This window comes from Gouania willdenowi, chromosome 7 (genome assembly GCF_900634775.1).
Source record: "Gouania willdenowi chromosome 7, fGouWil2.1, whole genome shotgun sequence".
NCBI lineage: Eukaryota > Metazoa > Chordata > Actinopteri > Blenniiformes > Gobiesocidae > Gouania > Gouania willdenowi.
The window spans coordinates 20,224,661-20,237,358 of NC_041050.1; the positions used below are offsets into that span (position 1 = coordinate 20,224,661).

The 12,698-nt window shown below is 40.7% G+C and overlaps 1 protein-coding gene across 5 annotated transcripts in view; it reads right to left on the reverse strand.

The window, feature by feature from the left end:
- Positions 1–1,464: 1,464 nt before the first annotated feature.
- The window catches only part of vps13d (vacuolar protein sorting 13 homolog D), a 75,051-nt gene continuing 63,817 nt past the window's right edge, over positions 1,465–12,698 (reverse strand). For 3 of the 5 annotated variants that reach the window (XM_028453114.1, XM_028453115.1, XM_028453116.1), the window contains 10 exons: positions 9,217–9,366; positions 8,950–9,046; positions 8,163–8,311; positions 7,850–7,984; positions 7,488–7,655; positions 7,132–7,264; positions 4,952–5,147; positions 4,519–4,650; positions 4,201–4,441; positions 2,132–2,263 (listed from right to left, as the gene is read on the reverse strand). In XM_028453114.1, the coding sequence (XP_028308915.1) occupies positions 2,132–2,263; positions 4,201–4,441; positions 4,519–4,650; positions 4,952–5,147; positions 7,132–7,264; positions 7,488–7,655; positions 7,850–7,984; positions 8,163–8,311; positions 8,950–9,046; positions 9,217–9,366 (1,533 nt within the window). Of the gene's footprint in view, positions 2,264–4,200; positions 4,442–4,518; positions 4,651–4,951; positions 5,148–7,131; positions 7,265–7,487; positions 7,656–7,849; positions 7,985–8,162; positions 8,312–8,949; positions 9,047–9,216; positions 9,367–12,698 lie in introns of all 5 variants that reach the window. The other 2 variants (XM_028453118.1, XM_028453113.1) reach the window with 1 other exon arrangement.

The window sequence follows — 12,698 nt, forward strand, 5'->3', positions numbered from 1 at the left end:
CAAACACACATAAGCCTGGGCTGATTGTTTTGCTTTGTTCAATAAGCTTTTAATTTTTTGCAATCGATATTTAAGAATAACATTTAAGTGTTATCGTAATTTATCTTTTAATAAACTACTTTATCATAGAAATTTATTTTGTGTAACATTTCTATCCGTCCCCCGCCCAGCGCTCTATGAGCGCCGGAGATTGGCACCGGCAGACCCCCGCGACCCTGTTAAACGGGAATAAGCGGGTATGAAAATGGATGGATGGATTTCTATCTGTTTGTCTTTTTGACCCCAGTCGAACCCTTGACTCAGGGGACCCCTGGGGTTTGATCGAACCCAGGTTAAGAACCACTTTCTTAAAGGTCCAGTATTACGCTATTTTTCACACATCTCCATTTGTTCAAAGAACCCCAACAACATAGCATTTAAAGTTTATTTTCCCAAACTTGCCGGTTTTCTGCAGTTTTAGCCCTCTGAAAAGTCCCTTTAATGATGTTTCTAAAAACAGGCTGTTTAGGGGCCTTCATGCATATGCATGAGTGGGCGTGTCTGTAGACGCAACTTTAATACCTCACTCACGGAGACGGTGATCAGTGATCACAGTGATTTTCTTTTGCTATCCACACACTCTTGTTGTTTTTAGCCAAAAAACTGCACATTACAGTTAAACACATGGCTATTTAAGAGACTATTGTGATCGTGAGTCTGACAAACACTTCTCCACAGTGTGTGTTTATCACAGCAGCGGTTTCAAACACCCACCAGACCTGCTACGTCACCTTCTTGTGATTTGATTGTTCAATGTTTTTACATGTAGATCATGTAAATGCAATTTGAGGAGATATAACGGCTACTAAAAATGGAACTGATTGTGACCATTCACATTGCGCTTCTGATGATCTATTTGCTAGATTATCTATATCTATCTGTGGATAAAGGGACTAGTGGTTAAGGGAGCAGGCTTGTAATCGGAGGCTCACTGGTTGGAATCTTCCGGGTCATCACTGTGGGAATGTTGATCAGTCCGTTATATTAACCCTAACTGCCCCCCGGGCGCTACACCCCCCGTGGCTGCCCACTGCTCCTCAGGGAGGGGTTAAATGCAGAGAACACATTTTGTGTATGTAGCTTTACATATATGACAATAAAGTATAACGCATATTCTATATTAAACCGCAGTGTTTGTTTTACCTATAAGGTAGTTTGAGAGGGAGGCGCTCACATTCTTATAGGAGAGGAGGAGCCAGGATTGTCAGGAGGAGTTGTTTCCAAAAAACTCCAACTTGCCCGGAATAACAAAAAAGGGAGGAAACAGAACTTTTTCAACTTTGGCCCTCTAAATAAGGTTAAACTAATGTGTTTGTATGTATAAAGCAATTATCCCCCTGGGATTAATAAAGGAATTCTGATTCTGATATCACTATAATACTGCCCCTTTAATGTATGTACAAAACAGACACAGTAAAAACAAACCAGAGTTGCAGATTGATGCTTTAATTGAAGCCATGTCCATGTGAGCAGTATGAAAATAAGATCACAAAGTTCACCACCTCACTGACAAGCAATCCTGACTCTAAGATAAGTTACAAACAACCAGTCATAGAGCACCTCCTGCTTTCTGTTAGAATTGGTGACTGAGGGAGAAACAGTCATCAGCTGTGTGCTTATGAACCACAGGGCCGATGGTATTTATTGGATAGAAATCTGACAGTGTGATCTGAAGTAAAAAAAGGCAGACAAAACAGTGACAGGCATCTCAAGTGTGTTGAGGACTGGAGAAATGCAGGTCACCCCTCATCAGTTTATTCTTAAAATTCCTAATATTCTCTAGTAAACAAAATAGAGTTTTAGGCAGTTTGTTACAGTTTATCATTTACAAACCTCAAAATATTGCAGTATACACCTCAGGTCTATTATTGGTCTGGAGCAATATTTACATTAGTCTATTCACAAATATTCAGAGTTTATTTTGCTCAAACATTTTTATTACATACATTTGAACCAATACCATCTTGTTTCAAAAGTAGTATGTGCAATCATCAAACATCAGTGCAATAGTATCACACTCCCTTTGCCATTGTTTCTGAACCAAAAAAAGCGTAAAATCAATGACCTTCTGATCAATAAAGGAAGCTCCAGATCACGATTCCAGCAACAAGGTGTCCTCGTTTTCACTGGAAGGCAGCATAAGTTGCTGCTCGTAGTATAAACTCTTGGCATAGTTGATTTCTTGCGAAATTTTCACAGCGAGACTCTCACTCTTCACATGGACCTGAGATATAAGATGTGGGACAGTTACACTGAGATACAATAAGATAAAGTGCAGGAATTGTTGCTTTAAGAGCACAGGAAGTACAAATGTTTGAAAAGACCAATCTGAACTCTGATAGTGATTATTGTTATTATTCTTATATTTAATAATGCTGTAATTATAAGGCTGATATCTGTTACCTAACAGTATTATGAAATAGTAATAACATTATTGATTTTAGGCTGTAGAATTGGTCCTAATCATTGATCTTTAACAAAACATGGTAAACAACTAAAAGGACTATTTGCAGATGGATAAACCACTGAGACAAAAATACTAGTTCTATTTCATCGCTGCTGACTGCCAGAGGCGGTGCTTTAAGCACTGAATATTCCTTTTCGTGGATGCGCAGTGCGAGTATGTTTACCAAACAATGTCACCCGTGACCCCTGGATGACCCGGAGGAAGTTTATATCTTCATTTTTTTTTTTTTAAACCAAGTGCGTCCATGCAAAAGGTCAATTGGAAGCAGTTGGACTTCTCTGTCTGCTGCACAAACATTCAATAATGTAGAAAACAAAATAATCAAATTAAAGTGCTGTTTAATAAACTTCAAAACCCAATGCTAATTTTTCCCCAATTTTAATGTGGTTGCTCAGTCTGAGTTATTGAAGCAACAGAGTAGGGCTGGGCAGTATACCAGTTCATACCAAATACCGGTATATATTTTTGTTATGATCATTTTTAATATACTGCTGTACCGGTGTATGTAACTTTCGGAATGCTAAGCTGCGCTCTGGTGTTAGTCACGGTGTAAATAATATGTGTAAATGGATAAGAAAGACATAAGTGATATGTGACATATGTGAGCATGTGCGTGCGTGTGCATGCCTCAGCTACAGGAGAACAACACTCACGGACACAGAGGAACAATAAACTTAGCACAAAAAAAGAGAGCAAAGGATCGGAATTTATAATTCCTATAACATGGAAATAAGTCCTGGTGGAGCTGCAAACAAAATGCTACCTTATTCACCATAAGAAACCACCACACTACTGAGTATGCAGCATTTAAAGCTAGAAATCAAGCTAATGCTAAAGCTAAGCTAGCGCGGCAAAGAGCCATTGGGCTGCTGTTGCAAACTTGTATTACTACTAGTGTGGAATACAATAAAATAGACCATCCTATGTCAATCTACTGCAGTAATTCCTCTCAACCAGTAGACAATGCTGTGAAAACCTGATTATGTATTAAAAAAAAAATACCGTCATATACCGTGAAACCGTATTTTGAAAAATACCATGATATACTTTTTTGGTCATACCGACCAGCCCTACAACAGAGTCTGTCAATTAGTCTGCAATACTTGAAGATGATCTACTGACCATCATCTAGCAGGTCTTTGAGCTCCTGAGCAGCGCTGTGTCACATACACTCTCAAATGGGAACATTGTGCCATCACAGCGTAAATTGCTCAGCTGGTTTGCTGATTCTGGTCTGACAGCGTTTCAGAGGCTGTTAATATTGACTATTGTTTTATTTGAATTATTGTCTTGTCTCCGCTGTGTTTTGTGTCAACATTCACAGCAGCCATGATCTCTGTGTGTGTTTGCACCTGCCTGTGAGTCGTATTATTTTTGGCGCAGAAACAGTCACCGCAAACTTCAGATTTGATTAATTGCGTCTACTGCATTACATTTTTGCATTTGTCCCTCCCATTTTTTTGCTCCCCTTGTGAGGTCCGCCCACATTACATATTCATCAGAGGGAAACGCACTCAATGGTTTGTGGGCACATTGTGATGCGCTGAACACGCACAGTCCTGATTCCTCGGGGTTTGTACCCCTTGTTAGCGTGTGGAGTGACGTTTGGACATGTTTTAATACCCCTCAACATTTAGTGAATCTGCCCCTTAATGTTCTCTTCAATAAAAAAAAAAAAAAAAAACAATTCTTACCATTGGTTTCTGATGGGATGGGCCGGGAATGGCTACGCCGCTGCTGGTGTTCTCAGCCTTTTTAGTAAGCTGCACATATACTTTTCCATGGTCCTTTGAGACCAGACAGTGGTAGAGGTCATCATATTTGACCTCCAGGAAGATGGCCTCACGGTCCATGTAGTCCCCTGGTTTAAGGAAGTAGACTACTTTGGAGGATATAAGGACGCAGTAGCTGTCTATCGGCTCCACAGCGATGAAGCTGGAGGGAAAAATTCACATCTAGAATAAGTTTTGATGATTCTCAATTCAAAACACAATTCAGAGAGACAAACTCACAACTCGGAAAGAATGTTGTCAGTGAGGCGGAAGAGCTGTTCCTGACCATCGGCCTGCATGGCTGAGTATCTAGGCAGCAGACCCTGAGGACCCTTACAGCAGCGGGGTTTTCTGACACGTAGCAGACTGAGCCTGGCGATCACACCAATACACATACATACAAACGCAAATGCACACACAAACAATAATTTAGCATTAGTTACAACATTTTAAATGAAACAACACGGCAGTGCCTATAACTTAGAAAAGTTAACCAGTAGGGCTGTGGGTTTTCAAAATCTACTCATCAGCAATACAGCATGTCATACCATTTATTATGGTGTAGTACCATGAAGTATCTTAAAGTATAATATAGTACCACATTGTGTAATACCCTCTCATATTATTGATTCACTTCCAGGTAATGATTTTGCATGAGAAAACAGTGACCCACCTGTGGTTACTGAGGCTTGCCATGTCCCGGACTGTCTGAGCCGTTTCTGAGGCAAAGTCCAGAGCTCCTGCTACAGGTTTGGTCACAGTGCCCACCAGACCTTTACCCAGGCCTGAGAAGAAGCCACTGACCCCACCCTCAGTCTTCACCCCCTCCACTGTGGAAGTGATGATGCTGGTCATGCCTCCTATGATACCTACAAAGCGAGAAGTGTATTTCATTCATCCAATGATGATCTCCAAATGACAACATACTAGCATTACCTTTTTCTAAAATATGTTTCCTGAGAAGACAATTTGTGGTAAAACAAATTTTACATTCTGAGGTATTCTGTGGAGTCTTTTTAGGACATAAATTAGCAGTGAGAGAGAAAATGTAAAACAGGAGGCTGAGGCTAAGACTGGCACGCACTCAGGCACAGCAATAATGAAGAGACTTTTTTTCCCAGTCATGTAAGCTTGTTTCTTTAACGTGGTTTGTCAGTTTCAACTGGTGTCCTGTTTTTGTTTCGACTTTGCTTAAAAATCATTTTTGTATAAAGGGGCGGATTCACTAAGATGTGAAATAAAGGGTAGTAAACCAAGTGCATCTCTAAATACTTTGGTGGCGATTTTCCTCACCTGCTGTGTGGGAATTCACTAAAATTGCGGCACAAATATGTGCGTGTGTAAACGTAGTTGAGACCTCCCTATTTAAATGAACATTTTGCTAGTTCAACATGGAGAGGTGAGTGCACAGAAGCACAAAATGACATTTGAAGAAGTTCAATTGGAGACAGGTGGACTTCTCTGTCTGCTGCACAAACATTTAAAAATGTAGAAAACAAAATCAACAAAAACAAGTGTTGTTTAACAAACTTTAAAACATAATGTTTTTTTCCCCTTAATCTCATGAGGCTGTTCCTGTAACTTTTGACAGAAATCGTCCTATTGATCTGTTGATGCCATTGATCTGAGGTATAGCAGCAACAGATAAATCAGTCTTCTGCTCTTCAAGAAGAAGATCTACTGGGAATCATCCAGCAGGTCTGTGAGCTGTCCTGAGTAGCGCTTTGTCTGAACCTTGTGCCATCGCTGCATGAATTGCACAGCAGGTCAGCTGATTCTGGCTCTTACCATCAACACAACACGATAGTTTAATGGTCAAAACATGGAGAGATGACACAGCTCAGGTGCTGCTGGAGCGACATCCATGGATCACCGTGCACAGCATCCTCTGCACCGCAGCGTAACACCAAACTCCACACGCGCTGTCTTAGGCTGTTTCTCTCCCTCACACACACTGGTTGTTAATATTGACTATTGTTTTATTTTAATTAATCAATAGTCTTATTATTACTAGAAAGGTTAACTGGAGCCTTTTTTTTCCATCTTCGCTGTGTATTGTGTCAACATTCACTGCAACTATGATCTGTGTGAAAAGCTGTGTTTGCACCTGCCTGTCGTACTATTTTCTGCACAAAAATGGTCCCCGCGAACACTTCCGGGTTTGATTAATTGCATTTCATCTACTGCATTAATTTATTTGCATTTTCCCCTCCCATTTTTTTGCTCCCCTTCTGTGATCCACTACATTACATATTCATCAGAGGGAAATGCGCTAAATGGATTGTGGCAGCATTGTAACGCACAGAACACATGCAGTTCTGATTCCCTGGGATTTGCACCCCTTATTAGCACGTGGAGTAGCGGTTTGCACACGTTTTAATACCCAAAATCTTTAGTGAATCCGCCCCTAAGTAGTTTAGCGGTAGGATGTTGGGTGTGAAGGTCCACTGAGAATTTTGCTAGAGTCTCCAGTCTCACTTGTATCTTAGAGTTATGATAAGATACATAACATATTTATGTTTGCCACATTTTTGTGGTAGACATAAATCTTTTAAAGAATAAATTTTTTGGTGCGTTTTCTAAATTATAATACCCTGTTATGATGCTTTCTATGTCAAGTGATCGTTCATCCATTTGTGCTCACATTCACACACCAATGGGACAGAGCTGTCATGCCAAGCCTAGCCAAGGAATGGATTGGCCAAACTACGGAACAGAAGATGACTCCTCTACCACCTGTGCCACAGTAGCGCTATGGCCCTCTCGAAGTGTTGTCAGATTCAATTCATCATTTAAACACAAAGATCATTAAGGTCATTGACTCCATTTCAATGTAACAAATGTATTTCCTACCATGAGCAAGTCCATGGATCCCTGCAACCAGATGTTCACCACTGGTGGCTCCATGGTACCTGATGTACTCCCGCTCATTCTGATGCCGGTTATCCATGGTCTTTCCCAACCCATCTGATAAAGTACCTGCAAACTGACAACAGAACAGAGGGAGCTGACATTACTTGGCTTTTAACCCAACCACAGCTTGCATTGACTTATCTACATATGTCTTGACCATGTGTGTACATTCATTAATTATGAGCTTAGCACTACAACAAAACACCACAAAGAGTGTCAGCAAACTTTCATTAAAAACAACAGCCAAACAAAACACTGACATCCAGCCAAGTTTGAAAAAAAATTGAGATTTGTACCTTGGCTGCAGAGTTTGACACGCCATGAGTCACGTTCCGTATAAGGCCACCCACATTGCCGTATTTAATAAGTTCAGATACACCCTCTGAGACATCATTGAGCAGGCCCATAGGGTTCCCCAAGAAGTCCACGGAACCCAAGATTTGGGCTGCTTGGCTGATTAGTTCCTGGTGACAGAAACATTCATACATAGTTAGCAACCACTTTTTCCAAATTAGACACACAAGACAAAACTTTAAATTAATGAATCCTTGTTTGTTTGAAAAAACAAAATACATTGTACACAATCACCACACACATTTTTGAATGCTAATATCTAGCATCAGATCGTCAGCTGGATTAAAACTTTGGTTTTTAGTACCTCTCGAAAGTGCTTGAGTATATCATTGATGATGATCTCCTGGGTCTCGTATGGATGCACTCTGGTAAAAGGATACATGTTGATGACAGCATCTTCAAAACGAATTAGTGGAATGCCAAGTGTCCCTTTCAGAGCCTGCAAAGATAAACCTCTACATCACAAACTGGGGCACAATCTTCTTCAGAACTGCAAAGCACACATTTCGCTTGCAGTGTTGAATCTGACTCAATCTCCTTTAAAGCTGATGCAATTTATCTCTATTCTTTAACTGAAGTGAAATTAAAACAAAGAAAAAAACAGCATATCATGGTACCTTAAGATCAGGTGGCAATTTATGAGAGGTGAAGACGCTGAGTTTGATCTGAGGAAGACTGATCTTCAAGTTCTCAAAGTAGAAGCGTTTCGGAGGTCTCCCATCTTCATTAAGCTTTTCATGGAGATTTTCATCGAACCTCTCCAGCTCTGCAATCATTGTAATAACAGATTCAGAACAGAAAAGACAATTGACATTATTTTGTTACTGTAGCTGGGTTTCCATTACAGATTTACGCTAATTAAAAGCAAGACAAAGTATAATTGCGCTTTGAACGTGTTTACATTGAAGGTTGTTTTGGGCCAGAGCCTCGTAAATTCAGTGAAATCCCAAACCTCCTTATAACACTCTACATTCCTTTGTTGTTTCTGGTCTCATGTGCCAGTAATATTCTCCTCTTCTGTTTACACGTACCGCACCATGTTTTCTCGGAGAGACGTGGTCATGTGATCAGGTACGTCACGTTCGGTGATTTGTATTTGCAGAAAAAGTGTTTTTTGCAATACATTTCAATATCGAAACGTCTGAAATTCCTCCTCATGAAAGCATAGAAACTTTTTAGTGATTGTTGAGTGTTTTTTTTCGAAAGTCAGGCGTTGTCATTACCAGTTTTTATTGCACTATTTAGATTTTGCGTATTTCCAAAGGAATGCGAAAGGTAACTAATGACATGGTTAAAAAGATGCTAATTACTGTTTTTTATTTTTTACATCAATGTAACATTGATGAATTCTAACTTGTACCTGATTCAATGTTTCAATAACTATTGCTCAAGTGGATGACTCACCAGCTTCTGTCTGTCCATAGCCAAAGAAGCTTAGCAGCTTCAGCAGTAGTTTCTCTTCAATGATGACAGTAAAGTGCCGAGCCGTCATCATGAGGTGCTGTAAAACACAGTACATTTGTTGTGCTGGCACAGAACACATTACATTTTTCTGACAAGCAAAAGAACTATGGAGGGCTAAACAGAAAAGATGTTGGACACATTTTTCTAAATGGGAAATCTTTCAAGTGAACATTGTTAATGGGGGGCACATCGATGATTCAAGCTCACCTTGAAGAGATCAGTGAGCAACAGGCTGCTTGGAACCTTGACTGAGTTGACCTGCAGGGCTGGGCCACACTCGCTGGCAATGCTGTCACTGGAACTGGGAGTCATATACAGCATTACAGGCTGGGTGGTTCCCAGCAACTGGTTATCAACCTGAAATCCAGAACACAAGAAATAGTTTTTTTCACATCTCAACTCTTCTACTTCTCAAAGATTAGTACTGGTACTAAAGGTCAATTGAATTGGCATACATTTTTAAGGCTAAAAATATGGTTATCTTAGATATTAGTAAATAAATATGTTGAAAACAAATAAAAAGTCACAGTGAAGACTGGAATCATAATCAATATTTTCTGCAAAAGTATCCTACTGTAACCAGCCTGTTTTCTGTAAATGAACACCACCTGCATGATGTCTGGCTCATTCTTCCACAAAGAAAGCAAACAGAAAAATGTTGGATGAAGTGAGTGCAGCATTTTGTGACTTTCTCATTGAGTGCCATTCACGTCTATAGACGTGAATTGTGTTTTTTTTTCGGCTGGGGTTGCTAGGAGACAGTGTGATGAAGTTCTCCGGTGAATAACTAACTTGTATCACGATGTAGTGACCAACTGGTGACATGTAAGTGGCAGCAGCGCACCTTTGGATAAAAGATCACCCATGATGAGCGGAGCTCAGAGAGAGAGAAAAAATGGTGCTACGAGAGTTGATGCTTAAGTTCCCAGCAGTTCACAGCAGTGCACACTCAATCAGAACATGTGTGGAACCTCTATTGAGAGTGTCGCAATGGTGAGAGAAAATGATCAAAAAAAGCGCTGACACTCAGCATTTCTGGGATGAGGAGGAAGTTGCGTGTGTGGGAACTAACAGGGGGAGAGACTTGGAGGAATACCAAAATACAGTAAGCAAACCATTCAACTCTGACATAAATAGTGTAACCCATGTGAACTAGAGGCCAACTTCCTGCCATGGTTTTATTGTGACGAGCCCGCACTACACCTTTAAAGTCCCTGGCTCCTCCCCCTTCACTCTTGTTTGCTCCACTGAATGCTGTGATGGCTGCTCTCACTGTGGCGTCTGCATGGTCGGCTTACTGATTGAAAATCACCACTGAAACAAAACCTTCATAAGAAATACCTGGATGAACATCTTCTCCTATAAACTAGACATCTCTCCACTCACCGGTGAGTCGTTTCACATTGTACTTCAATGTGTTTCATTAAGTATTTGGCGGATTTGTGGTGTACCAGATTCCATTGAAATTCCTGCAAAATTAAGCCACCATTAGCTGCGGAACACACAGGGTCAGTCTGACCATTTGCACTTTTATTTAAGTAATCCTTTTATTTTCTAATTTATAATCAAAGCCTAATTGTTAAATGAATAGTATTATAGTAAAATAATACTACGCTTTTTGTAGTTTTGATTGATTTTGACCATTTCTGTTACTTTTTGAAAGAAATGCCCATTCGGCTATGTGGTCTTGAATAGGCTTTGACCTACTAAATGAGATGATCTGTTGTGCTACAACAATGATTTATTTGAAGAATCTATTTAAAACATGCATGTTTAATTTATATGATATGACTTAGCTTTACAGCTAATGATGTTGATTTAAAAGTGCACTTTATTCCCTTTGATCTCTGAATATATAGAATGAAGCTTCAATTTGATTTACCTTGATATGGATTTTTCTGCTATGATTTATAGCATTTATTTATAACTGTTTATTTATTTAACAATGTCAAATTGTTTAAATGTGCTAAGGTGAATGTATTTTCTGTTTTAAAATATACTTAAGTTGGGGGGGCGCTAACGAGCTCGATGGAGTAAAGACGCACTGCTCAGAGCTCTTGCACATTTCTTCTTAAATTTCATATTTAAAGGACACTGAAGTTACCAATTTATTCTCTAAAACCTCCTTAAATGGTATTACCATCGACAACACATCAAAGAGTTGGTCATAGGTGCTTTTATGGCCGCTAATCTGCGAAAGTTTAAATACGAGGCCTCGTCGAACACAAGGTCTAGTGCAGCCGGGGGAAAAAGTTCAAACAGCACCGCCGAGAAGGAGATGCCAAAGCCTGCTACTCCTCCGAAGCATAGCATGGACGCAACGGCAATCAAAACGGACATCCTGGTCTCCATACGGCAGGATATTTCCACCATTATCAAACAAGAAATTAAAGACGCCATGGCTGACCATTTCGAATCACTGAAAAGGGAAATACAGGACGTAAAGACCGAGATTAACAGCAACACCGCCGCCATTCGAGCGGAGCTGGAGCAGGTGAAAGCTAACGTCAGAAATGTTGAGGATGGCATGTCCACCTGGTCTGATGAGATGGTGGCAATGCGAGGAACTGTGTCTACTCTCCAAAAAGAAATGAAGGTGGTTAAAGACAAGTGTGAGGATTTAGAGGGGCGAATGAGAAGATGTAATATCCGGATTATTGGTGTGGCTGAGCTCAAGGGATCCAGCACAGTCTCCTCACTCCTAAAAGAAGTGTTTCGGCTCGACAGGGAGGTGTGTGTGGAGCGCTCCCACTGTAGTCTGGTTCAATGGAAGCCGGGTGAAAAACCGCGCGCCATCATCGCTAGACTGAGCAGTGAGAGAGACGCCGCGGACATCCTGAGGAGAGCACGCAGCAGCGGAGGCAAACTTGTCTACAAAGCTAACCCCATCGCTATATTCCCGGACTACACCTCCAGCGTCGTAAAAGCCCGGGCCGCCTTCACCGATGTCAGGAAGATGCTCCGCAACAGACCTGGAGTTCGCTACGGGATCATCTTTCCGGCAAAATTCCGCGTTACTCACAACAACGTGGAAAGGGAGTTTGTGGATGCTGCTGAAGCCATGGACTATGTTAAAGGAAACATCCTTCAATCAGCAGATGAAGACATGTGACTGTCACGAGGTAACGCAAAGCGCTGTATGATTACTATGTTCAGATGTGTCTATTTTTCAACAAACTGTGCAGGAGCCTGGACTATACACATTGTTATTTGTTGGTAGTTCAACCTATTGCGTGCGCGCACGTGTTTAGAGGTGCCAGGACCACTCGCTCAGCCGTTTACCCTGAATCATAACGTATCCGCTTTTATTGTACACAATAATGGAAGCTGTTTGGATACATGCTCAGGGGGTTTGTGAGACTGTTTGTTGTTGTCCCTGTTCAGATCCCACTGTTCCCCAGGGATCGTTTAAAGGGGAAAAAAATGCAAATACTTTTTTTGTTCATGTTTCTAGTTTGTTTTTTTTTGTTTTTTTTGTTGTTTTTTGTTTTTTTTGTTATGTTACACCAGGGGTCACCAACGCGGTGCCCGCGGGCACCAGGTCGCCCGTAAGGACCAGATGAGTCGCCCGCTGGCCGGTTCTAAAAATAGCTCAAATAGCAGCACTTACCAGTGAGCTTTTATATATATATATATAGATTTATTTATTTAGCTATTCTTGTTTAAATCACACTTACATGTAACTTAGA